Source organism: Bombus fervidus, chromosome 3 (assembly GCF_041682495.2).
Source record: "Bombus fervidus isolate BK054 chromosome 3, iyBomFerv1, whole genome shotgun sequence".
NCBI lineage: Eukaryota > Metazoa > Arthropoda > Insecta > Hymenoptera > Apidae > Bombus > Bombus fervidus.
The window spans coordinates 13,406,149-13,429,722 of record NC_091519.1 but is presented as its reverse complement, the minus strand read 5'-3'; the positions used below and the strand labels follow the sequence as shown (position 1 = coordinate 13,429,722).

Below are 23,574 nucleotides of genomic sequence, written 5' to 3'. Positions count from 1 at the left end.
TGATGTAGTATCTACATTGTTCCACGTTGTTTATCGTGACTTTGTATCTATCGTTAGGGTCGTTCTTTTACGATCAATACATAGTCAAAGATCATGTGATGTTTTGGGAAAAATTAAAGTCGACGATGTTGTAATCAAATATAATCATACCGAATAAATTTAAGATACTAAAAAGTGACAGCTTTAATCATATGTAAATTGAAATTTGTAAGACAAAAGTAGCATTTCATTATAATATTAAAGGAAGAGACAATCATCAGTTCTTATAAACATTGATTTTTTTATTGTAGGTTTAAGAGACAATCTTTCAAATGTCCCTATTCGAAAAAATCGAAGATGTTATTTCACTACTTTAACTAACCTACGAAAAACAGTTTTGTGAAACACTGATAATTATTCAAAATTCAAATTTCATTTTACTCAATTGGAGTGGGAAACTTTTGGAGTCTGAAAAGTTTTTATTTAAAAGAGAAAAAGGAATACAATGTGCTTATAGAATGATTAAAAAATAAAAGAATTATTTTATACAGTATTACACATTTAGTTATGAATTATAATGTAAAAAATCCAGTTCAATTTCAAGATTATATTTTTTGTTGTATTGAAATTGAATAATTTCTGGAAATTTGGTATATATACATATATATATTATATATATAAATATAGAAAATTAATATGAGCATTCAATTCGATATTATAATGAGGCCAGAAATCCGCTTGGATGCAAAATGGCTCAAAACAGATTTGAAACGTATTCTCTATCGGGATGGTTTAGCTGAACTTTGGAATGAAATGGTACGAGATGGAGAAATTGTGGGTTCCTTTAGCGATGGCATAGTCAATGCTGCAGGCATAATAGCTAGAAAAGGTATGAAAAAGAATAATAAAAAAGATTTATTAAATTAAGATCAATCATTTATATTAACTGGTCTCATATTGTTTCAATATATTTAGGTGAAAGTGGTCATTATTATTGTAACATGGGTGTATTAGCATGTTCTTGTTGCAATGGAATTTGTGGTCCACAGCATGGTTGCAATTGTGGACCTTGCCAAAAATTAGATGAAGAAGAGGCAGCAAGAACAAGTGCACTTGTAGAAAAAAGTATATTAGCTGAACACATAATGGATTCTTGGCTTTGGGGATCTCAGCCTTGTAAAGAATTTTATTCTAATATAATCTGTAAGATTTGTATAATTTTCCTAACAGTTTAACCATTTTTCAGCTATTTGCGATTTAACAACATGTATTAATTTACTAATCAAAGAGCAAAGAAAATTATGTTATGAAGTTGCAAACAGTACCTTGTCTGCTACACGATTAAGACAACGTTTGGTAGTAGCAAGACGATATTTTACAGCTCTTTCTCGTCATAAACCGCAGGAAACTACAGATATTTCAACAACATTAAAACCTACTGCTAAGTTACAAAAAATGTACAATAATCAATTTTAAGACTAGAATCGTTTAAATGTTTTATATATCTCGACTATTACAAATATCCTTAGATTACAAGAATTACATGTGTTTAAACGTGCGAAATTTAATTATAAATTGGTGGTTATTGATTATATAATGATAGTTTTAATAGTTCTTTATATATTCTTTAGAATATATATATAATGTTGATGTATCGAAAATATAAATATTGATGTGATTTTAGCGTAAGGCCGAATGAGAAGCCAACATTGGGTTTAGCGCGTGTGGGATCTCGTGCAGCGTTAAATTTCTCATTCGCATATTTAAGACGGGCTTGGCGATCTGGAGAAGATGTAGAATTTTGCAGCGAGCTTTTATCCGAGTCGTTGGAAGCCTTGCAATCGTTACCTGAAGCTACGCTTTTCGATGAAACTAATGTTTCTCAAGTATGGTTAGAAGTAGTGGAACGATCAGCGAAATTTTTAAGACAAGTTGTTACAGGGTATTTATATTTTTTCATCATATTTATTTTTTATGTTTTTAGTACACATAATTATATTTTTAGGGACATAGTTAGCGGAAGATCATGGTGTCCTATTCCAATAGCCGATCAGCACACGGCTCTTTGTTTGTTATTAGAATTGGTAACACAAAGAGCTACATTATCAAGTTTATTAGATTCTGTTTGTTTGTTACTTCATCTAAGTGGTAAACACAAACATCAAGATAATCGGGTAATGCCACCTGGAAGTACGGCACCATTGATACCACTATTGAGACGATTAAATATGATACCAGCTTCTAAGTCAAGACGAACAGACGCAAACATTGCACCAGGTCCTTGCGAAGTTTTACTGAAGTATTTGAGGCTTCCTGAAGATGATTCCACGTCTGTAGATTTACGAAAAGCTGCGGTTATAATAATGTGTAATCTGAGTAGATTAGCTGCCCCTCTCCTGCCTCCAATTATCACTGATAGATTCCAGAAGAATCAGAATCAAACGTTTCAAGAAGTTCTAAGTTGGGGAAGTGGAAAATTAAGCAGTGGATCCTCTCCATTTTATTGTGATGCGATTGCAGAGCTTGGAATCAAACAACTTTGTTGTACTGAAAGAGCTCTGATGATTCTTTCAATTAGTGGAAACGTTTACATGATGTATTACGGGTCAGAAACTCAATATCCCCAAAGAGTATATGGATTTTCAGAGAAGCCGGTTACAATGATCGCCTCTCATTCCGACGGTACGCACTATTTAGCCTTAACACAAGATAGTTCCGTTTATTCGTGGGGGAATGGTGATGGTGGACGATTAGGTCACGGAGATAGAGTATGGTATGATGAACCAAAGCTGGTCGAAGCACTAGTTGACAAAAATATTACATTCATAGCATGCGGAAGTACGTATTCGGCAGTTCTTAGTTCGAACGGTGAATTGTACACATGGGGAAGAGGAAATTACGGAAGGCTGGGTCATGGAAATTCAGACAACGTCTTGATTCCTACGTTAGTAACCGCTCTAAACGGACACATGGTTGTGTATGTGGCATGCGGTAGTGGAGATTCGCAGACTTTATGCGTCACAGCGTCTGGTATAGTATTCTCATGGGGTGACGGAAATTATGGAAAGCTTGGTAGAGGAGGCTGCGATGGATCTAAGACGCCAAAGATAGTTGATAAGTTGTTGGATATAAACGTGGCAAAAGTGTATTGCGGTGGACAATTTTCAGCAGCTTTAACTGCATATGGTGAAGTTTATACCTGGGGAAAAGGAGAAGGTTATCGGCTGGGACATGGTAACGAGGAACATATTAGATATCCAAAAGTGATCGAGGTATTGAAGCCGAAAAAAGTGAAAGAATTATGTGTAGGGAATTTTCACGTATTGGCATTAACAGAGGATCAATTGGTATATGGATGGGGTAGAAACGATTATGGTCAAATAGATCCGGCATTGGGCACTGTTGTGCCCGAACCGACTCTTTGTCCAACGTTATCCGGCAAGAATATAATCGGTTTAGCTTGTGGACTGACACAAAGTTTTGCGTGGTGCACATCAGCTTGGTCAGTCGCGAACAGAGTAGCTTTCGTCGTGGATATTTGTGAGGAAACTTTCCGATTGTTGGATACGTTATTGAACAAGGTATGCGAAGGATTGCCAGGCACACGGCCACCTACCCAGGATCGTGAATGTTTAGCGGTCGCAACGTTGAATTTGATCCGATTACAACTACACACAATGATAACTCATAACATCGATAGCAAATCAGTCGGATTATCAAATACTCCATTATTAAGCTCGTTGAAACAACGATGTGTTACCCTCGCAAGCAGCACTGGCATTCTAGCTACTATCCAAGAAGCAGCTCAAGCCGTTTTACAGACTGGTTGGAGCATCTTACTGCCGACAGCGAATGAACGCGCAAAAACATTATCGAATTTCTTGTCGAAAGCGAACTGCAGCAATTTTGAGCAAGTAAATGCTAGCAACGGTCAGCAATTCATGGCAGACTTGTTAGTTTCTAGTCTAATGGCAGACGGTGGTCTGGAATTAGCGTTGAAGACCGCGGTGAAGGCGGAGACGAGCGAGCTCGCCGACGAGAAGGAATTTCTCGCGAGTAGTAACGTGAGCAAACCAACCGATACGAAACAAGCAAAAGAATTGAATTCAGAAAAGAACAACACGAGTATATCGTTGTTACAATTGGTGAAACAGTTGATCAAAAACGGCACATGTATCACGCAGTCTAGGTTACTACTCACCCAACAATTGATTCGTAGTCACGAGGAATCGCAAAGAAACGATAACTCTCCTAGTTTGAATCTTCTTTTAAAATTTCAAAGATTACTAATTGCTCAAGTATACGAGTGTATTGATGACGTTGGAACGAAGAAGTTGCGCGATCAAGAAATGCTTGGTGCGGAGTCTCTTTTAAAGAAATATCTCTCGCAAATTTGCATTCATATAATCGAAGTAATGTCATTCGCGGCTGAATTAGCCAACACCAGCATCAAACAGTTCGTATTCGTTAGTACTGTTCTAAGAGGCGACATTGTAAACGTTTTGCTACCCGAACTGATTACTTGTCTTATTTTGTTGCAACTTGACTATCCATTGTTACTTCTAAATATGAATTGGATGGATGTAATGGCGCCGATGTTGGACGCGCTCGATCGATTCAACAAATTGGTGCCGACGATAGAGAAAAGTGAAACGGACGATCTTTCTTGGCCAGGCATCATAGCCCCGCAACATGGCAATAAAATATCTATTTCGGATGAACCTTCGACCATTCGATGGGCCGACTTGGAGAACCACAATCGCGATGGCGGCCTTTGGGTGGTAGTAAACAACAACGTATATGATGTTCAAGATGTTCGATTCGACGGAAGATCAAATTCGTTGGAAGGTCTTCAAAGAACCGTGAATAACTGGGATGTTAGCTCCGGTACCGAGACAAACATGTCATCTTCTCGTGGCCAACTACCGCGAACCATGATGGATTCTTATTTCGTTGGGCATTATTGCCATTCCGAGCCGGAAAACACTGAGATTACGATCGACGTAACGGACGTATGTTCTTGTTTACTTGACACGGAAAGAGCTTTAGGTTTTCTTTTAGGATTACATTCTCATAGGATGCGGCAGAGTTTACCGTTACAAACTGCCGAAGAGGAAGCCGGTCGCTGGTTAAACGCGAACTTTTTTCGAGGTGGATTGCAAATCTTACAACCACCGAATCCTTACGAGGAGGAGAAAGGAGAAGCGAGGAGTAATACCTCGACAGCTGCGAATTCACCGACGGAACCTCCCCTTCCTATCCGTACCAAGAATGAACTGCAAAAGGAACGACGAGAGGATGACCGAGTTACAACGTTCATTTATGCCCTAGCCGAGACTCATAAAACCGACGCTCAAGTGCATTCCTTCCTAACGATAGTCGACAAATATTCGAAAGCAAATAATCTTTTAGCGCATACCGAATTTTGCGGCGATCACCCGGTGGAGGAAGTTAGTCGACTTTTAATGGCGGTCATATTAAAGCATCTTGCGCTGGGTTATCAGGCGATAAACCTAATTGATCATCAAGAAACAGGAAATGAAAGTAGTCCGAAACTTACCAAACAATTGGCCGAAGTGATTAGAGCGATTCATCAAACCAAATGGAATTTAATCAGGATCAGACAACAACAGAATAGAAGTTACAAGGAGGTGTGTGCTCCAGCCCAAGAGAAGTGCAGGTTTCTTTTGCACGAGGTGAGGTCGGCGACCAGTTATGAGATTAAAGGGCTACAGGATCTAAAGTTATTGTACACTGTTGCGAAATTTCGGAAAACGGTCAAAACGATGATTAGGGACATTCGAAAGAACAAAGATTCCACGCTGAGCAAGCCAGAAGACATTCTAAACGCTTCGATTCAGAATGCAAAATCGAAAAACAAATCCGACGAAGATACATCAATCGTATCGGCAACAACGATGATGACGCCGGTAACGATGACGATGTCAACAACAACCTCAACAACGACTATAACGTCATCGACGATGATAACAACAACGACAGCGGCCATGATAACGACGACGTCGACTACAACGACGACGACGACGATGACGACGATGGCAACAACGATGATGACGTTAATGACAACAATGACGACGACAACAACAACGTCTACACAAACGCCAACGGCAACGCCAACGACTACGATGACTACGTTAACACAGATGTCAACACCGATGCAGACATTGACACTAAGCTCGATCTCGACTCCGAGTTCGACTCAGAAAGAAACGAGCGGTAAACAGTCTCTAGCATCACCAAGATTAGAAAATTTATCAGGTAACAAGAAAACTAAGATTGCAGAAAGAATGAGACAGAAAACTTTGAATATAGATTCAAACGAATTGATGGTAAATATCATAAATTTTGTGATCACCGAGGACGGTGGAGATGTAGAAACTCTACGTCGAGCCATGTATTGTCAGATGCAGCGGGCAAAATTACGCGAGCAAGGAATCCTAATGATGCAACAATTGCTGAAGAAGGATTATCTAATAACATCGGTAAAGTATTCGTTGTTAAACGGTTGGCTCGGCCTATCCCACGAGAATAAGTCTTTAGCTGATGGAATAACGCATTGCCTCGAAAATATTCAGTCAGTAACACCCTATCAGAAATCGAAGATTATTCTGGCCGAGGCAGAAGTAACTTCTTGGGCGGTGCAAGCTTTGCGAGCGTACGTTGTTCAGGCAGAATTGCCGAGCAATCAAAAACCAGCGAAAATCAGCGATAAGAGCAGTTTGAATCAGGGAACGTATACTTGGCTGCGAAAGTTACCCAGGGCAAGATTTTTGTTGACTATATTAGGCATACTAACCAATTATCAGCATGCAAACGAAGTCGGATTATTAATAAATTCTGGTTGTGTTTCGAGTATTTTAACATTACTCAGGCAGATCGGACCATCGACATCCACGGAGACGGACGCAGACGCCGAAGCGGACGCGGATGCGAAACCAAAAGATACGCCGGTAACGGTTATATACGAGGACAGTTTGGAGAGGAGCAAACCGCAAAGCGTTCAACTGACTGGTAGCGAATTGGCGGCTATGATGAAAATTGGTACAAGAGTGGTACGTGGTGTAGATTGGAAGTGGGGAGATCAAGATGGTCCTCCACCGGGTGAAGGTCGAGTGATCGGAGAACTCGGCGAAGACGGCTGGATTCGCGTACAATGGGATAACAGCACCACCAATTCGTATCGCATGGGGAAGGAAGGAAAGTACGATTTAAAGCTGGCCGAACCGCCAACACCGCCAGAAACCGACAGCGAGAGTGATACGCCGCACAATCTGGCTAAAAACGACAAAAGAAACGATTTGTTGGACGTGCACCCGACCACTTGTCTAAAATCCGCCTCCGTTACTGTACTCCGCGTTCTTTTGTTCTGTTGCGGAATCGAGGCCGACCGGGTCACCCCCTCCGCCATAAAGATACTCGCCTCTGTGTTACTCGGTATCGTATCTGCTGCGTACAAGTCCGAGTTTAACGCGCACTCTCAGCTCGCGCGAGAACATCACGAAACTTGGGCGACTCTTGGCTCGTTGAGAGCGATCGCCAAGTCTACGGAACTTTGTAAATCTCTGAGCACCAGGGCCTGGATCAATTTCCTTTTGAACATAATTGCCGAACAAAGGAATCCTGATTTGGAAAAACAGATAATGGCGGTGCGTCTACTCACCGCTGTTTTACCATCTTGGTCGGCGGACAATCCTATCCAGATGCCCTTCCTTGAAAAAGTCTTCCGTATATTAGGACATATCGCTCTTAGCTGCAATCTGGGTGTTTCCTCAGAACTTTATTCAAATAAATGTCGCGTCTCCTTGACCGCTTCTCATAGTTCCACCGTGGTCGAGGAGCTTGTTTCGCTGACCAGATTTTTGCATTCCCTCTCAAAGTGGAACGCGACGGTGAACGCATTTCTCGCTTCGAAGCTATCACTCGCCTCGGACTTATTAAGCGACGGTCCACTCTTTCATATACAATTGAACGAGAACGGAGGTGAGAACAGCGTAAACATACAGGATACGGTGATGGCGGCTCTCATTGTCGTCGGAGGTCTTGACGATAGACCGAGGATCGGTGGTTTGGTTGAAGTTGACAGACAGGTCGGTACCATATGCAAATTTACCAAACATTCGAAGATTCTCGTACAGATACATGATGAAACGAACGGTGACGCGCGCAAGAAGATTCTGTTTTTCAGCATGAAGCGACTGTGCGAAAAATTCCGTTTGGATCGAATGCCCATGCCTGATTCTTTCGTGTCTACTTGGGCCAATTTATTGTTGGGTCATCGAGGAATGGACAAGAGACCGAACGGTATGCCGGTAATAGCCGGTTCTGTTAACGCATCTATTCTACGTAATCAACAGCAACAACTTGCTGCGTTGAACGCCGGGAAGGCTTTATTGGATTATCAGACAAAGTTAAGAAAGATACTGAAATACGTGATTGACAGTAATAACAGTAGCAGCAATAGCAACTGCAGTAATGGTAACAACAACAATAACAGTCATAACAACAACAACAACAACAATCACCAGCACAACCATCACCATTATCATCACCATCATCATCGTTATCATCATCACCATCATCACTATCATCTCCATCATCATCATAATAACGGACACATCGACGAGGAGAGTGGTTGCGACGTGGATGACCGGCAATGGGACAAGGACGCAATTAAATGTGCTATGGTCACTGTTAGTCGTATCGATCAGGCCGATGCCGATCACGATGGAAACAACGACAACAACGACGATGGCAACGACGTGGAAGAGAATGATAATGAGGAGAACGATGACGATGGTAACGACGACGACGAAGAGGAGGAGGGTGAGGATGATAATATCATAACGAATATAGTCGACAGTAGCAGAAACAACGGTAATAGTAGCAACAGCGATAAAAACAAGAACATCAACAACAATGACAAGTTTGAGAACGTTGGAAGCAGTAATCGAAACCACGAGCGCGTCGAAGGTAATCTCGTCAACGGAGACATGGATGGCGAAGATAATTATATAGATGGCACGAATAGCAACGTCGATGGTAGAGGAGACGGTCGCACTAAACGGACGACTCTGTTCCAAGAGATGTTAATACGAGCTACGAGACCGCAACCATTGAAGCCGATATTTAAACTTAAGGAATTGGAAGAGGCCGCTCTAGCGGTTTCTCAATATTTGGCTTCCGAACTGAGACATTCGCCAATTCAAGGAACGACGACTACGATGACGACAGCGGCGACGATCGCTGGGCCGGGAATGGGAATGGGAACAGCATCAACATGCGGTTTAGCGTCTGCGTCTGCATCGGCGTCAGGAACGGCCATGGCAACGACAGCAGGTCCATTTTCGGAACCAGATTCTCCCGCATCCGATTGTTCCTTGGTATCGTTGACGTCTAGTCAAAGGAAACATTGCAGAAGTAGCGGAAGGAAAAGTCCTCCGCCGATGAGTCCTCTTGTTGCGCAACTGACGGAAATGGGTTTCCCGAAGAGGAGCGTGGAATTTGCGATCAAAAGTTTGAGCACGGCAGTTGGGCTCATCACGGCAGAAAGCGTGGTGGCCTGGCTCCTTGAAAATCCTGACGCAGCATTGAGTGATAGCGAAACGTTATCCAGTGTGTATGGGTTATCCGATCCGGAAGATTCGACGAGCGAAAATATCGATGAATCTCCGTCGACGCACGACGCTGTTTCTTCTTCGATGATACCGCCGAATTATATGAAACGTTCCGATTTCTTGTCAGTTGACGAATACGCGATCTACGTGAGGGATAATCTAATACCGGGTATGTTAGTACGGTGCTGTAAAAGCTACGAAGAAGTGGAATACGGCGACGTTGGTCAGGTGATAAAAATCGACCCGGAAGGTTTACACGATTTGAATGTTCAAGTTGCGTGGCAGCGCAAAGGCGGTACTTATTGGGTAAGGTTCATCCACATAGAACTTCTTGGTCATCCGCCAGCGATACCAGGCCCAGCCACGCTGAAGATTGGTGATAAAGTAAGAGTGAAGGCTTCGGTGACCGTACCTAAATATAAATGGGGTACAGTGAACCATCAAAGCGTCGGAGTGGTTACAAGCATAATAAACAACGGGAAAGATGTGTCGGTCGATTTTCCGCAACAAAGCGGTTGGACCGGTTGCGCGATAGAAATGGAGCGGGTCCCCTCCTGTCACCATTCGGTCTCGTGCAATTCGTGTCACCTGTTACCGATATCCGGTCCGCGATTTAAATGTAAGTATTGTGAAAGTTATAATCTGTGCGAAAACTGTTTTTATACGAAACGATGCCACCGACACGGGTTCAATCGAATCGTGGAGCCAGGTTCGGCGGCGGTATATGCCGGTAAGCCGGGAAGGTATCACAGGCAAGACTACACGGAATCGTCCCTGATCGACGACTGGTCTAAATGTATACGAACGTTGAGCGTTTCCTCGCGAGAAAGTTGGGCGACACGGCTAGTCGATGGATCTGGTCTTTATTGGCAGAGTTGCGGTTCTCAAGGAAAGCATTGGATTCGTATGGAAATGTTGCCGGGCATACTGGTGCATTCGCTGAAAATAATGGTGAATCCGCAAGACAGCAGTTATATGCCATCGCTGATCGCGGTAAACGTTGGCGAGTCGTTCAATAGTTTGGTAGAATTGGCGACGATCAGCGTACGGCATACTGACACGAGCGTCCTCTTACTCCAGGATACCAAAGAATATTACTCTTGCATCGAAATAGCGATCAAGCAATGCCGAAACGGTGGGATAGATTGCAAGATACGCGGCCTTCAAATAATCGGCAAGAGAAAAATGTTTGAAAATCACTTGGCAACGTCCGTTTCATTTCTGGCCTCGGATTGGGAGATCGTTCAAGAGCAGATGAACTTGCAGCATGGATCCGAGCCACCGCCCCAACATTCGGCCGTCTACGTCTGGGGATTGAATGACAAAGATCAACTCGGCGGGCTGAAAGGATCGAAGATTAAGTTACCGGTTTACAGCGAAGTTCTCTCGAAATTAAAACCCGTTCATATCGCCGGTGGCAGTAAAACTTTGTTCGTGGTTAGCCAGGAAGGGAAACTGTACGCCTGCGGAGAAGGAACGAACGGTCGACTCGGCCTTGGGGATGACAGCAACGTGTGCGAACCGAAGCTCATTCCATTCTTGAGCCAGTATATGATCAAAAAGGTGGCTGTACATTCGGGTGGAAAGCACGCGTTGGCCCTCACTCAGGACGGCAAAATCTTCTCATGGGGTGAGGGAGAGGACGGCAAGCTCGGTCACGGGAATTCTGTTTCCCTGGATAAGCCAAGATTGATCGAATCTTTAAAGTCAAAAAGGATACGTGATATCGCGTGTGGGTCCGGACACTCGGCTGCGATAACCAGCAGCGGAGAGCTATACACCTGGGGACTAGGGGAGTACGGAAGATTGGGCCACGGCGACACAGCCACGCAAATGAAGCCGAAACTGGTACAATCTCTAGTCGGACAGCGCGTGATACAGATCGCGTGCGGTAGCAGGGATGCGCAGACAATGGCATTGACAGCTGACGGATCGGTATACTCATGGGGTGACGGAGATTTCGGTAAACTGGGTCGGGGAGGCAGCGACGGTTGTTACACGCCCCTATTGATCGATCGGCTGAATGGTTTGGGAGTAGTGCAGATCGAATGCGGAGCTCAATTTTCCCTGGCATTGACGAAATACGGCGAGGTATGGACGTGGGGCAAAGGCGATTACTTTCGACTTGGTCACGGCAACGATCATCACGTTCGGAAACCAACGCTGGTCGAAGGACTTCGTGGAAAGAAGGTAGTACATGTGGCTGTTGGTGCTCTTCATTGCTTAGCGGTTACGGATACTGGGCAAGTATACGCTTGGGGTGACAATGACCATGGTCAACAGGGAAATGGTTCGACGATCGTTAATAAGAAGCCATCGCTGGTGCATGAATTGGACGATGCGAGAGTTAATCGGGTATCTTGTGGCTCTAGTCACAGTATTGCCTGGGTCTTGACCGATCAACCGGCGACCAACAATCAAGAACCTGTCATGTTTCCAACCGAGAAAGATCCACTTGGTCAAATATCGCTAACATTCAAAAGCATTGTCAACCACGGTACGGATACAACGGATTCGAACGGCTGCCCAGCACCTTCTTGCTCCACAATATCGTCCACCATTCCTTCCGCGAACAGCGACGAAATTACCAGCACCGGTGACACGATCGTTCACAATTCCGGCCAATCCTGCGGCAACAGACCTTCTCTCTCGAGCATCATTCTCTCGCTAGAAAGTAACGTAGCGAAACAACAAGCATTGCAACACGTGATAAACGCTCTTCGTATAATACAAGCTCGAATCATCGTAGTGACAGCATTGCAAAGTCATTCGACGTTAAAATCCAACACTGGCAATACCGGTGGCAATGTTTACGGTATTAACATTGGAAACGGTGGTACGGTAGGTTGCTTGGTGAGCGAAGTGACGGTGCCGGACGGAACTGTTACCGTTGGGTCAACCAACATCACCTCAGGAAGTAGTCATAGTCACGTCTATCAGAATGTAGGAGACAGCGCGCAAGGTGGTGGAGAAGCACCAGCGAACGCGGCAGAATTGGTTAATCTGGTAAACAATAGTCCGCGAACGAGTCCCGAGTCCGAAGATTATCCGTTGGCGGCGGTGTTTCCCTCGATGTCCAGTTCGGCCAGTTTGTCTTCGCGTGCCTCAAAAATGTCAAGTAGTGCGATGAGCGTGATCGCGGCTACTCTCACCTCTAATGCTCAAATAGTTGGCGAAGGACCCGCCGCTGATCCTAACTTGGATGATTTTACATGCACGTTGACAGAGGAGGACGCCAGAATGCTGGTCGATCTTCTAAAATTGGCGGTTGCCAATAGAATATGCAGAGGAGCTAAAGAGACGATATCCTCGGTATTAATCGCACTAGCAAAAACGAACCATTCGATTCGTAGTATGGTGCTGGAGCTTTGTATCACGGAACTGGAAGACACGGTGGCAAATTCGAGTAATAGAAGCAACGTACCTCAACCGGTCGTACAAGAAAGTCCACATCCGTACATAGATGGTACCACGTTGACCGGGCATGTGAAAGTACCCGGCGCGGAAGCTCTCAGAGTTGAATTCGATCGACGTTGCTCTACCGAGAGACGTCATGATCCGTTGACCATCATGGATTCTAGCAATCGAATACTAGCTGTGAAATCCGGCAGAGAATGGAGCGAGTGGGCCGCCGAGATTCGAATCTCGGGCGACGAGCTCAGATGGAGATTCTCCTCGGACGGATCGGTAAACGGTTGGGGATGGCGATTCACCGTCTATCCTATACTCGCAAGTCTCGCACCGCATGAGCTAGTCTCGGACAGAGCTGTTCTATCACAGCCAGCTATCGCGCTTGCTGAATCTCTTTTGGACAACACCCTGATCACCTTGGATAGGAATATCGCCACTCGATTAGCTGCCACCCTGGCTCAGTGTAGTCAACTGAGCGTATTATCCGCTCAACAACGAATGTGGGCGTTAAAAAAATTGCAAGTCGTTTACACCAGTGGACCGGGCATACGTCCAGAAGTCGCGCTTTCTTCGCTCCTCGGCTCTTTACCTCAAGCATTACTCAAACAATACACTTATGAAGATCCTTTGGTCCGCGGTGGGAAGCAATTGATGCACAGCGACTTTTTCAAGGTTCTTGTTGCGCTTGCCTGTGACCTCGAATTAGACACGATGCAATGCTGCTCGGAAATTCACAAATGGTCTTGGTTCCGAAGATATTGTCTATCGGCACGGGTTGCCAAGTCTCTCGTAAATCGGACACGCCTCCCAAAAGCGTTTTGTCTCGAAGTTACCAAAAGAATTAACGAGATGATCACGGACGGAGAGGGAAATACCAAGGATCATGAGAGTCACGAGTTATTCAAGCAGGAACACGACGAGCAACTGTTACAGTGGCTGAATCGCAGGCCGGAAGATTGGACATTATCGTGGGATGGTTCCGGAGCAATTTATGGTTGGGGACACAATCATCGCGGCCAATTGGGTGGACTTGAGGGAGCAAAAGTGAAACTACCTGTTCTCTGTGAGAGTTTGTCCGCGCTTCGACCCGTCCAGCTCACCGGTGGAGAACAAACTTTATTAGCGGTCACTGCTGACGGGAAGGTCTATGCAACTGGTAAAGCTTCTTTTTTTCTCTTTCTCCTCCTCTGATCCAACTTCCCCTTTACTGAATCTTATTATTTGTCTTTACGGATAGGTTACGGTGCCGCCGGGCGTCTAGGTATCGGAGGAACGGATTCTGTTATGGTACCGACTCTTTTAGAATCCATCCAGCATGTTTTCGTTAAGAAAGTGGCCGTCAATTCAGGAGGTAAACACTGCCTTGCTCTAAGTTCTGAAGGACACGTTTATTCTTGGGGAGAAGGAGACGACGGAAAATTAGGTCATGGAAACAGGTTGTTGTACGACCGGCCGAAATTGATCGAAGAGTTATTGGGGACCGAGATCGTTGATATAGCTTGTGGTGGCCATCATAGCGCAGCAATCACGAGTGCCGGTTGGCTTTATACTTGGGGAAAAGGTACAACAGGGAGTCAGAGAAAAAAAGGATAATAGAACAAGAACAAATGAAAAGATAAATAGAAGCGAATCAAAACGTATGTATAATCCAAGCAAATATAAGATTTATCGATTACAGGGCGATACGGGCGACTAGGTCATGGAGATAGCGAAGATCAATTAACACCGAAACTGGTTGAAGCTCTGCAAGATTACAAGGTAATCGACGTAGCATGCGGAAGCGGTGACGCGCAGACTCTTTGTGTTACCGATGATGATAACGTTTGGAGTTGGGGCGATGGAGATTATGGAAAATTAGGTAGAGGAGGTAGCGATGGCTGTAAAATTCCAATGAAGATCGAATCTCTCGCAGGACTTGGTGTTATTAAAGTTGAATGCGGCAGTCAATTCTCGGTAGCTTTGACAAGATCGGGAGCAATATATACATGGTAAGGATCCGAATCATCGATCTTTCGACGACGATTTTGATTTGTTCATTGATACATCTCAACTATCTCTCTTTCCTTGTCTCCCCCTTTCATATCCTTCGCATTATTCTTAAGCAGTTAAACAGTGGATGATTAAATTTTATACATAAATAGGGGTAAAGGAGACTATCATCGTTTGGGTCATGGAACAGATGATCATGTTCGAAGACCGCGTAAAGTAGCATCCCTTCAAGGGAAAAAGATCATCTCGATAGCAACAGGTTCATTACATTGCGTAGCATGTACCGATAAGGGAGAAGTTTTCACTTGGGGAGATAATGATGAAGGCCAGTTAGGCGATGGAACAACAAGCGCACTTCAGAGACCAAGACTGGTTCATGCGTTACAGGGTAAAAAGATAACTCGGGTTGCTTGTGGCAGTGCTCATACTTTAGCATGGAGTACAATGAAAGCTACTCAAAGCAGAATGCCTGCTACTACACCAATGGAATATGATTTGGTAAAGGATTTACCTTTCCCCGTGTTACACAATCGATTAGTACTTCTCCATCATTTTGCCGAATTACTTTGCCCGTGTTTGCCAATGTTCCCAATCACCGGTCCCGTCAGCTTGAGTAAATTGGCTCCCATGTTAGTATACAGCATTAAAGAAGCAACTTTTCGTAAAGTGGTTCAAGCAACTATGGTTAGAGATCGACAACACGGGCCAGTAATAGAATTAAATCGAATACAAGTAAAGCGAGCCAGAAGTAAAGCTGGATTGGCGGGACCAGATGGCATTAAATCCGTTTTCGGACAAATGGTCTCTAAGATGTCTTTGTTAACGCAAGATGTGCTCTTCTTTCCTCATAGGGTCTGGAAAGTAAAGTTTATCGGTGGGTTAAATATAATTTTACTATTCGATACGAACAATGAAAAAGAAAAATATAGAACAGAAAAAAGAAGCTTGAGAACTAACAAGAAATACAGATTAATATATACCTTAATAAGATCGTCTCACATTCTCAACAGGAGAAAGCGTAGACGATTGCGGTGGTGGTTATAGCGAGAGTATAGCGGAAATATGTGACGAATTACAAAATGGTTCTTTACCTTTGCTTATACCAACGCCGAATGGTCGAGACGATAACGGCACTAACAGAGATTGTTTTCTTCTGAATCCAATGGTCGATTCACCATTACATATGAACATGTTTCGATTTCTTGGAATTTTAATGGGCATAGCAATAAGAACTGGTAGCCCATTAAGTTTGAACTTGGCAGAACCTGTGTGGAAACAGCTCGCAGGTATATCCTTAACACCTGCGGATTTGACCGAAGTTGATAGGGACTATGTTCCCGGTTTACTATGCATCCGAGATATGGAGCCTGACGAAAAGGTATTTCAAACTCTTGAAATGCCATTTTCCACACCGTCTGCTGTAGGACATGACATACCTTTGTCCAGCAGGTATTTATTTTATCGTAAATATGTTTCTTTATCCCTACTTGATGATTCATTTACTTTAGCATTTATCTATATAGCTTTCGTTTTTTAATAAATGTATCGGCATCGATTCTTCTTTTCAGGTATCGAAAAATTACTCCAGAAAATAAACACGAGTATGTCCAGTTGGCATTAAATTATAGATTACACGAGTTTGATGCTCAGGTGGCTGCTGTTCGCGAAGGAATGTCAAAAGTTATACCTGTACCCTTCCTCGCGTTGTTCAGCGGACCTGAACTAGAAACAATGGTTTGTGGCAGTCCAGATATACCACTTACTTTATTGAAATCTGTTGCAACTTATAAAGGTATAAATATCAACGATACATTTACCGATACGGTTGAATTTTCTAAGTCTTACAGTCTCTACTTCTGCTGTTTTAGGCATTGAAGCCACTGCTCCTTTAATACAATGGTTCTGGGAAGTAATGGAAGAGTTCTCCAATCAAGAAAGATCTTTGTTTCTACGATTCGTTTGGGGTAGAACTCGTTTGCCACGAACAATTGCCGATTTTCGTGGAAGAGATTTTGTTTTACAAGTAATGTCAAGTAATTTTTAATACCTTTTTACAATTGTTTATTTGTTATTCTTACTTTTTCTAATCAATTTTAGGTAATGGATAAATATAATCCACCGGATCATTTTCTTCCTGAAAGTTACACATGTTTTTTCCTCTTGAAAATGCCAAGGTATTCGTGTAAACCAGTATTGCGACAGAAATTAAAATATGCAATACATTTTTGCAAAAGCATCGACACCGATGAATATGCTAGAGTACAAGCTGCGACCAATTCAGACACCGAAGAAACGGACAGCCTTGCTAGCGAAGAGTACATATCGCTTTAATAAAATTGATTCTGCAATTTTTTTTCCTTACAATTAACTTTCTAATCTCTTCGATTAATGAACAAAATTGGTTACCAATTGGTAGAATAATAATTTCTGTAAGCCAAAGGAAAACAACAAACGTCACTTTCCTCGTTTTTATTTCGATTAAGTGTAAGAAATATTTTTGCTTGTAAATTTGTGTAATTTAGATTTATTAAGCGTAACAACTGTACCACACTCTCTCTCTCTCTTTCTCTCTCTCTCCTTGTCTTTCTCTCTCTCTCTCTCTCTCTCTCATAAATACACACGCGTGAATTATTAAAAATGTATTATAAAAGCTGTATTACTTGGCATCGAAGATACTCTAGAGTATTATTAAATTTGACATATTTATTATTATAAACTATAATATTTAATATATAATTTTTCATATATACATATATGTATTATTTATATGCCTGCGTACACGTAATCTTTTCACTTATTTATTTATTTGTATTTATATTTAATATCTGTATGATTGAAAGACTGTATGTATTTATGTATGTACTTTATATATATATCTATGTACGCATGAGCATACTGACATCCGAATTACATTGTTGTATATCTTCATTTGCCTTTTATAATTGTTGTTATGAAAAGACAAGAATAAGAGTTACGAACTAATTGTTATTACGGAACACGTATGGTTGGTTTACGTTGAACGATATTTTTGAATAATATTTAATTTTACTTATTAAAAAAGTAAGAAATATCGTGGAAAGAATGCTAATTAATAATATCATATTATTAGATACATATGAAATTTCATTAAATTTGTTTCTATTAAAGATTATTTTTGCATTTTGCAAAATAAAAATATAATCATAAATATTTCTCATTGCCTTTGTTAAAGAGTATTTATAATAGAAATAAAATAAAAACGATTTATTTGTGTAATTATTAATAATAAAAGATATAACAGAAGTTTCATTCTTTCCATATAATGATAATTCTTATATCAGGGACAAACAAGCTAATTAATCGAGGTATTTTATATTTTCATATCAATTTAAAAAAAATATATTACTTTTTAAATTCTTTCCATATAATTGCACATCAATACAAGAGAATCATCACTGAATATTGTAGAAGATTAATGAGTATATTTGTTAATGTGAATTGATAAATGTGGTCATTAAAAAGATAAAATACAAATAGAACAGTTTGACTGTATGGAGTGTATCATTGGGATAATGTAAATTCATACTGTTTTTCTTCATATGAAAAACATGTTCCATTTAATAAAGCACAAGGTATTTGTAGCTGTTTGTTTTAGTTCATATAGAAATTACTAAGATTCTAATAAATTATTTTCAGTTTCATAGAGTGTGTATTAATTACACAAAATCAGTAACAAGAACACTGAATTTATCATCCACAATACAGTTACCAGATTATGCAGATGTTGTAATAGTAGGTCAGTAACAAAATTTCTAAGTATTTTACATCCTAATGTTCAAAATAACTTATATATTAATGTATCACTTTCAGGTGGGGGTAGTGCAGGCTGTAATGCACTTTATCATTTAGGGAAATGTGGCATTAATGCTGTGCTATTAGACAAATCAAAATTAATGTCTGGTACTACGTGGCACACTGCAGGTCTTACATGGAGTATACGAGGTCCAAGTGATGTTGAAATGGAATTATTAAATACAACAAAATGTATTTTTAACTCCCTAGAAAAAGAAACTGGAATAAATCCAGGATGGATAAACAATGGTGGACTTTACATTGCACGTTCCACTGTAAATATTCATTATATTTGTTTCCTTCTCCTCTTCTTATTCTAGATAATCATCCATTTAATGTTACTATTACTCTTATTGTTATAATTGTCGTAATCATTAATATATTTTTGTTGTTATTAGCATTTAATACTTAACATTATTTACATATTACAGGAACGATTAAATGAATATAGAAGGCTAGTTACTGGTTCAAAAGCTTTTGGTATTCAAGCACATTTAATTTCTTCCCAAGAAGCAAAAGAGTTATTTCCTTTGTTAAATGAGGACACTATTCACGGAGCATTTTATTCTTCAGAAGATGGAGCTATTGATCCGACTATGTTAATTAATGCTTTGACAAAGTCAGCAAAAAGTAATGGTTGTCAGGTAATAATTATTTAATAAGTCTCCTTTTTTTTCTTTTACAAATAAGAACAATAATCAGAAAAAGAAAAATATACTAATAAAGTTATTAAAATTGTTTAGATTATCGAAGATTGTCCTGTTACAAAGATACTCACAAAGGAAACTATTAAGAATAATAAAAAAGTTTATGCTGTAGAGACGCCATATGGAGTCATAAAAACAGATGTTGTTCTCAATGCTGCTGGAGCTTGGTCAAAGAGTGTAGCAAACATGATTAATATGAGTATTCCTCTGACACCAATTAAGCATGCTTACATTGTTACAGAACCCATAAAAGGATTGCAGAATCTTCCAAATATTAAAGATCCTGATACGAGTGTATATTATCGAATTCAGGGTAGCTCAATAGCTATAGGTGGTTATGAACAGAATCCTATTGTATTACCATCTGTGAGTCTACATTAATTCATTGTCACTTTTAATACATAATCAACAAGTATCTTGAATGTATCCAAAAAAAGAAACAATTTTACCAATATTAATCATATTCTTTGTTTACATAAAAGGCTCCAGAACATTTTTCATTCTGCCTCTATGAATTAGATTGGAATGTCTTCAATGCACATCTAGAATCAATGATTCAATTGATTCCTAAATTATCAACAGTTGGAATAAGAACTACAATATGTGGACCAGAAAGTTTTACTCCTGATCATAGACCAATTATGGGTATGAAAAAATATTTATATATATATATATTACACCTTTTATATCTTATTCTAATTTTCAATTCTCTAATTCTAATTTTCATTGAATTCAAAAGGTGAAGATCCAAATTGTTCTGGATTCTTCTACTCTTGTGGTTATAATAGTGCTGGAATGATGTTAGGAGGTGGATGCGGAGAACAAATTGCACATTGGATAATTAATGGTCGGCCAGATAAATACATGTTTAATTATGATATCAGAAGGTGAAATTTGTCATTTCTTTATTTTTTTGTTTCAATCTTATCTGATCATTTTAATACTTCTAATTTTATATTTATATCTTTATTTGATTCATAGATTTTTACCAGAACAAAGAAACAACAAGGTCTGGATACATGAGAGATGTCATGAAGCCTATGCAAAAAATTACAGCATTATATTTCCACATGATGAACCATTAAGTGGAAGAAATCTTAAAGTGGATCCTTTTCACAGTGTAAGATAAAAATAGTTATGCATAGTGTTTTTTATTTAATGACATCAATAAATAAATGTTCTACTGAATGCATCATGAAAAAAACGAAGCATTCTTATTTATTTAATGTACCACAGTTACTTGTCGAAGAGGGAGCTATTATGGAGGAATGTCAAGGTTGGGAACGTCCTGCATGGTTCTCTCCAACTAACAAAGTAGAAATTCTGTCATATGATTATGGTGGACATTATGGCACAGCAAAGAATCAAAATGATAATTATCGTACAATATTAGAAAAAGAATATAGCTTTAATTTCTCACCATATAACGAGATAGTAAGCTATTGAAATTGAAATATATGTAGAAAAAGAAAAATAAAGGTAAGAAAAAAAGAAAGTTATCAGTAACAAATGATTTTTCGTTAGATTCGGAAAGAAGTTCTTGCTTGTCGTCAAAATGTTGTTCTGTTTGACACATCTCACCTTGGAAAATTTTATATTTGTGGACCTGATGCTCAAAATACGGCAGATTATTTGTTCACGGCAAACACGAATTGCAACTTTAATAAAACAATTTACACTTGTATGCTGAATCATGCTGGAGGAGTTGAAACAGATTGTACAGTTACAGTGTTGGAACCTGGCTCAAGTGGAATTGTAAATCCGATATTTAAAGAAAAAGCCTTTTATATTGGTAAATTAATTTTTAAGTAAAATAGTATTAAAATAAATTAATGTTATTATCACGAATTATGAAATAGCAATGTCTTACTTTTGTTGTTAGTGTCAAATGGTATTTCAATTTATCATACATGGGCTCATATGAAAAAAGCAATAATGGAAAAGGGCTTTGATGTATCTTTACATGATGTTTCTGAGCAAATTGGTATTTTATCCGTGCAAGGACCTAATAGGTACAGTATTATGTACATTTTTATTATTCAAACTCCAGTCTATAAATTAACGCATCTACTTATAGTCGAAAAGTAATCGAGACATTAATTGAGGATGAAATCTCAGATGAATCTTTTAAATATTCAACTACAAAACTGGTAAAGATTAAAAACGAAACGGTACGTTTAATTAGACTTAGTTTCGTTGGTGAACTTGGTTTCGAATTACATATTCCAAAATCGTCTTGCCGAATAGTTTATAAAACATTAATAAATTGTGGTAAATCACATAATATAAAACATGCCGGTTATCGAGCACTGCATAGTCTCAGTTGTGAAAAGGGTATGTGACTAATTTTAATTAATTTACTAATGTATATTATTAATATGATTAAATTTTTCAGGCTATCTTCTTTGGGGTTTAGATCTTAGAGCAGATGATAATCCCATTGAAGCTGGGCTTGAATCTATTTGTCGTAATACTGGAGAGTACTTGGGAAAAACAGCTGTCAATCGATTGCGAAAAATTGGTATAAAAAAGAAATTGGTGCATATTTATTTAAACAGGCATGTATTGTAAAACATTATTATAAAATATAATTTTCATGTTTAATTTTGATAAAATAATACTAATAGCATATATTATGACAGCACCATTCCATTATGGGGAATGGAACTTATTTACAGAAATAAATGCCTTGTTGGTTATTTACGTAGAGTAGAACAGGGATACAGCAATGGAAATGTAATTGGGCATGGGTAAGTAAGATAATATTGAATGTAACAATAAAAAGCTATAGAGCTAATATTGATTAATATTAGGTACATTAAACATCCAAACGGGGAAAATGTAACAAAGGAATTTCTAGAAAGTGGTAATTATGAAATTGAAGCTATGGGGAAACGATACACAGTAGATCTTTGCTAAGGAAATATATTTGATCTTATTAATAAATTATTATTTTAATATATGAAAATACACTTTTCAAGTTCAAGTTTAAAAATTGAAATATTTGTGTTTTTCTAATATATCTATATTTATCCTGCTAAAGGATTAGCATGTATAGTTACACTGTTTATTCGAGTTTCTGTAAGCGGTCTGTAATTTTTAGGATTTACTGGTAATTTTTCCAGCTGTTCAAGAGTTTCTAAGCCATCTATTACCCTAAAAGTAATAATAAATTTATTCATTAAATACATCAAATATTAATTTATTATTTATGATTTAAACACTAAAATAAATTAGAAAATGATTTTACTTTCCAAATAAAGTATATTTCAAGTCCAAGTGTGGTTGAGGTCCATATGTTATAAAAAATTGACTTCCATTCGTATTTGGACCATTGTTAGCCATAGAAATCAATCCTCTTGCATTATGTTTCAATTCTTCTTTAAATTCATCTTCAAATTTACGATTCCATATCGATGTTCCACCTTTACCAGTATGCGTAGGATCTCCAGTTTGTACGATAAAACCTTTTATATTTCTATGAAATAAACAATTGTCATAGTAATCGCTGGCACACAAAGCGAGAAAGTTCTGTAAAATAAATATATAACCTTAACACAGTCATAACCTTAACAAATAATTATTATGAATCCAGGACGTAAAACAAGTGTAAAAAGTTCTACCTCGCACGTTTTTGGGCATAATTCGCAAAATAATTCTATTTTTATATCTCCAACGTCAGTATGTAAAGTTACGCTCTGTAAATGAAAATTGCTGATAAATTGTTACCATTTATGTATATTAAAGAATATGCAATTTGTAACATTAATGACAAAAATAAAAATAACACTCGCACCATCTTCAATAAAGTGATCCATTAATTTGCAAAAGAGAAAACATATCATTTGTTATGGTATGCATTCACTACACTATGCGTCAATAAAAAAAAGTGAACGTACATCGATATGTATACGTATCGACAGCCATGTTGAATTTTATAGAATTACCAACGAAATCAAGTGTATGAATTTATTTCAAAACGAAATCGAATCTTTATTAACATATCAATTTAAAATAAAATG

General features: G+C 39.5%; 3 protein-coding genes across 4 annotated transcripts; 2 read left to right on the top strand and 1 right to left on the bottom strand.

Annotated features, from left to right (window-relative positions):
• Positions 1-76: 76 nt before the first annotated feature.
• On the top strand, positions 77-18,545 carry Herc2 (E3 ubiquitin-protein ligase HERC2). 2 transcript variants are annotated; one of them, XR_011799403.1, is made up of 14 exons: positions 77-207; positions 291-868; positions 955-1,155; positions 1,226-1,436; positions 1,664-1,921; positions 1,985-14,181; positions 14,263-14,586; positions 14,704-15,013; positions 15,167-15,888; positions 16,025-16,463; positions 16,583-16,806; positions 16,883-17,037; positions 17,112-18,018; positions 18,439-18,545. XR_011799403.1 is itself a non-coding variant. In XM_071999755.1 (13 exons), exons 2-13 carry the CDS (start codon positions 676-678, stop codon positions 17,343-17,345), a joined length of 15,468 nt encoding a protein of 5,155 aa, XP_071855856.1. In that variant the 5' UTR covers positions 77-207; positions 298-675; the 3' UTR covers positions 17,346-17,564. The 2 variants fall into 2 exon arrangements, 1 of the variants encoding a protein (XP_071855856.1); XM_071999755.1 differs by lacking the exon at positions 18,439-18,545 and having other exon boundaries at positions 298-868; positions 17,112-17,564.
• On the top strand, positions 18,486-23,142 carry LOC139985375 (sarcosine dehydrogenase, mitochondrial-like). Its single transcript, XM_071999778.1, has 15 exons — positions 18,486-18,625; positions 18,690-18,789; positions 18,864-19,120; positions 19,277-19,489; positions 19,589-19,918; positions 20,035-20,197; positions 20,292-20,439; positions 20,534-20,672; positions 20,789-20,986; positions 21,077-21,344; positions 21,435-21,564; positions 21,630-21,886; positions 21,948-22,119; positions 22,180-22,302; positions 22,366-23,142. The coding sequence occupies exons 1-15, from the start codon at positions 18,593-18,595 to the stop codon at positions 22,469-22,471; spliced, it is 2,637 nt and encodes an 878-aa protein (XP_071855879.1). The 5' UTR covers positions 18,486-18,592; the 3' UTR covers positions 22,472-23,142.
• LOC139985373 (peptidyl-prolyl cis-trans isomerase-like 3) lies at positions 22,462-23,501 on the bottom strand. Its single transcript, XM_071999774.1, has 4 exons — positions 23,349-23,501; positions 23,176-23,250; positions 22,803-23,083; positions 22,462-22,708 (listed from the first exon to the last, which is right to left on the bottom strand). Exons 1-4 carry the CDS (start codon positions 23,349-23,351, stop codon positions 22,582-22,584), a joined length of 486 nt encoding a protein of 161 aa, XP_071855875.1. The 5' UTR covers positions 23,352-23,501; the 3' UTR covers positions 22,462-22,581.
• Positions 23,502-23,574: the final 73 nt, after the last annotated feature.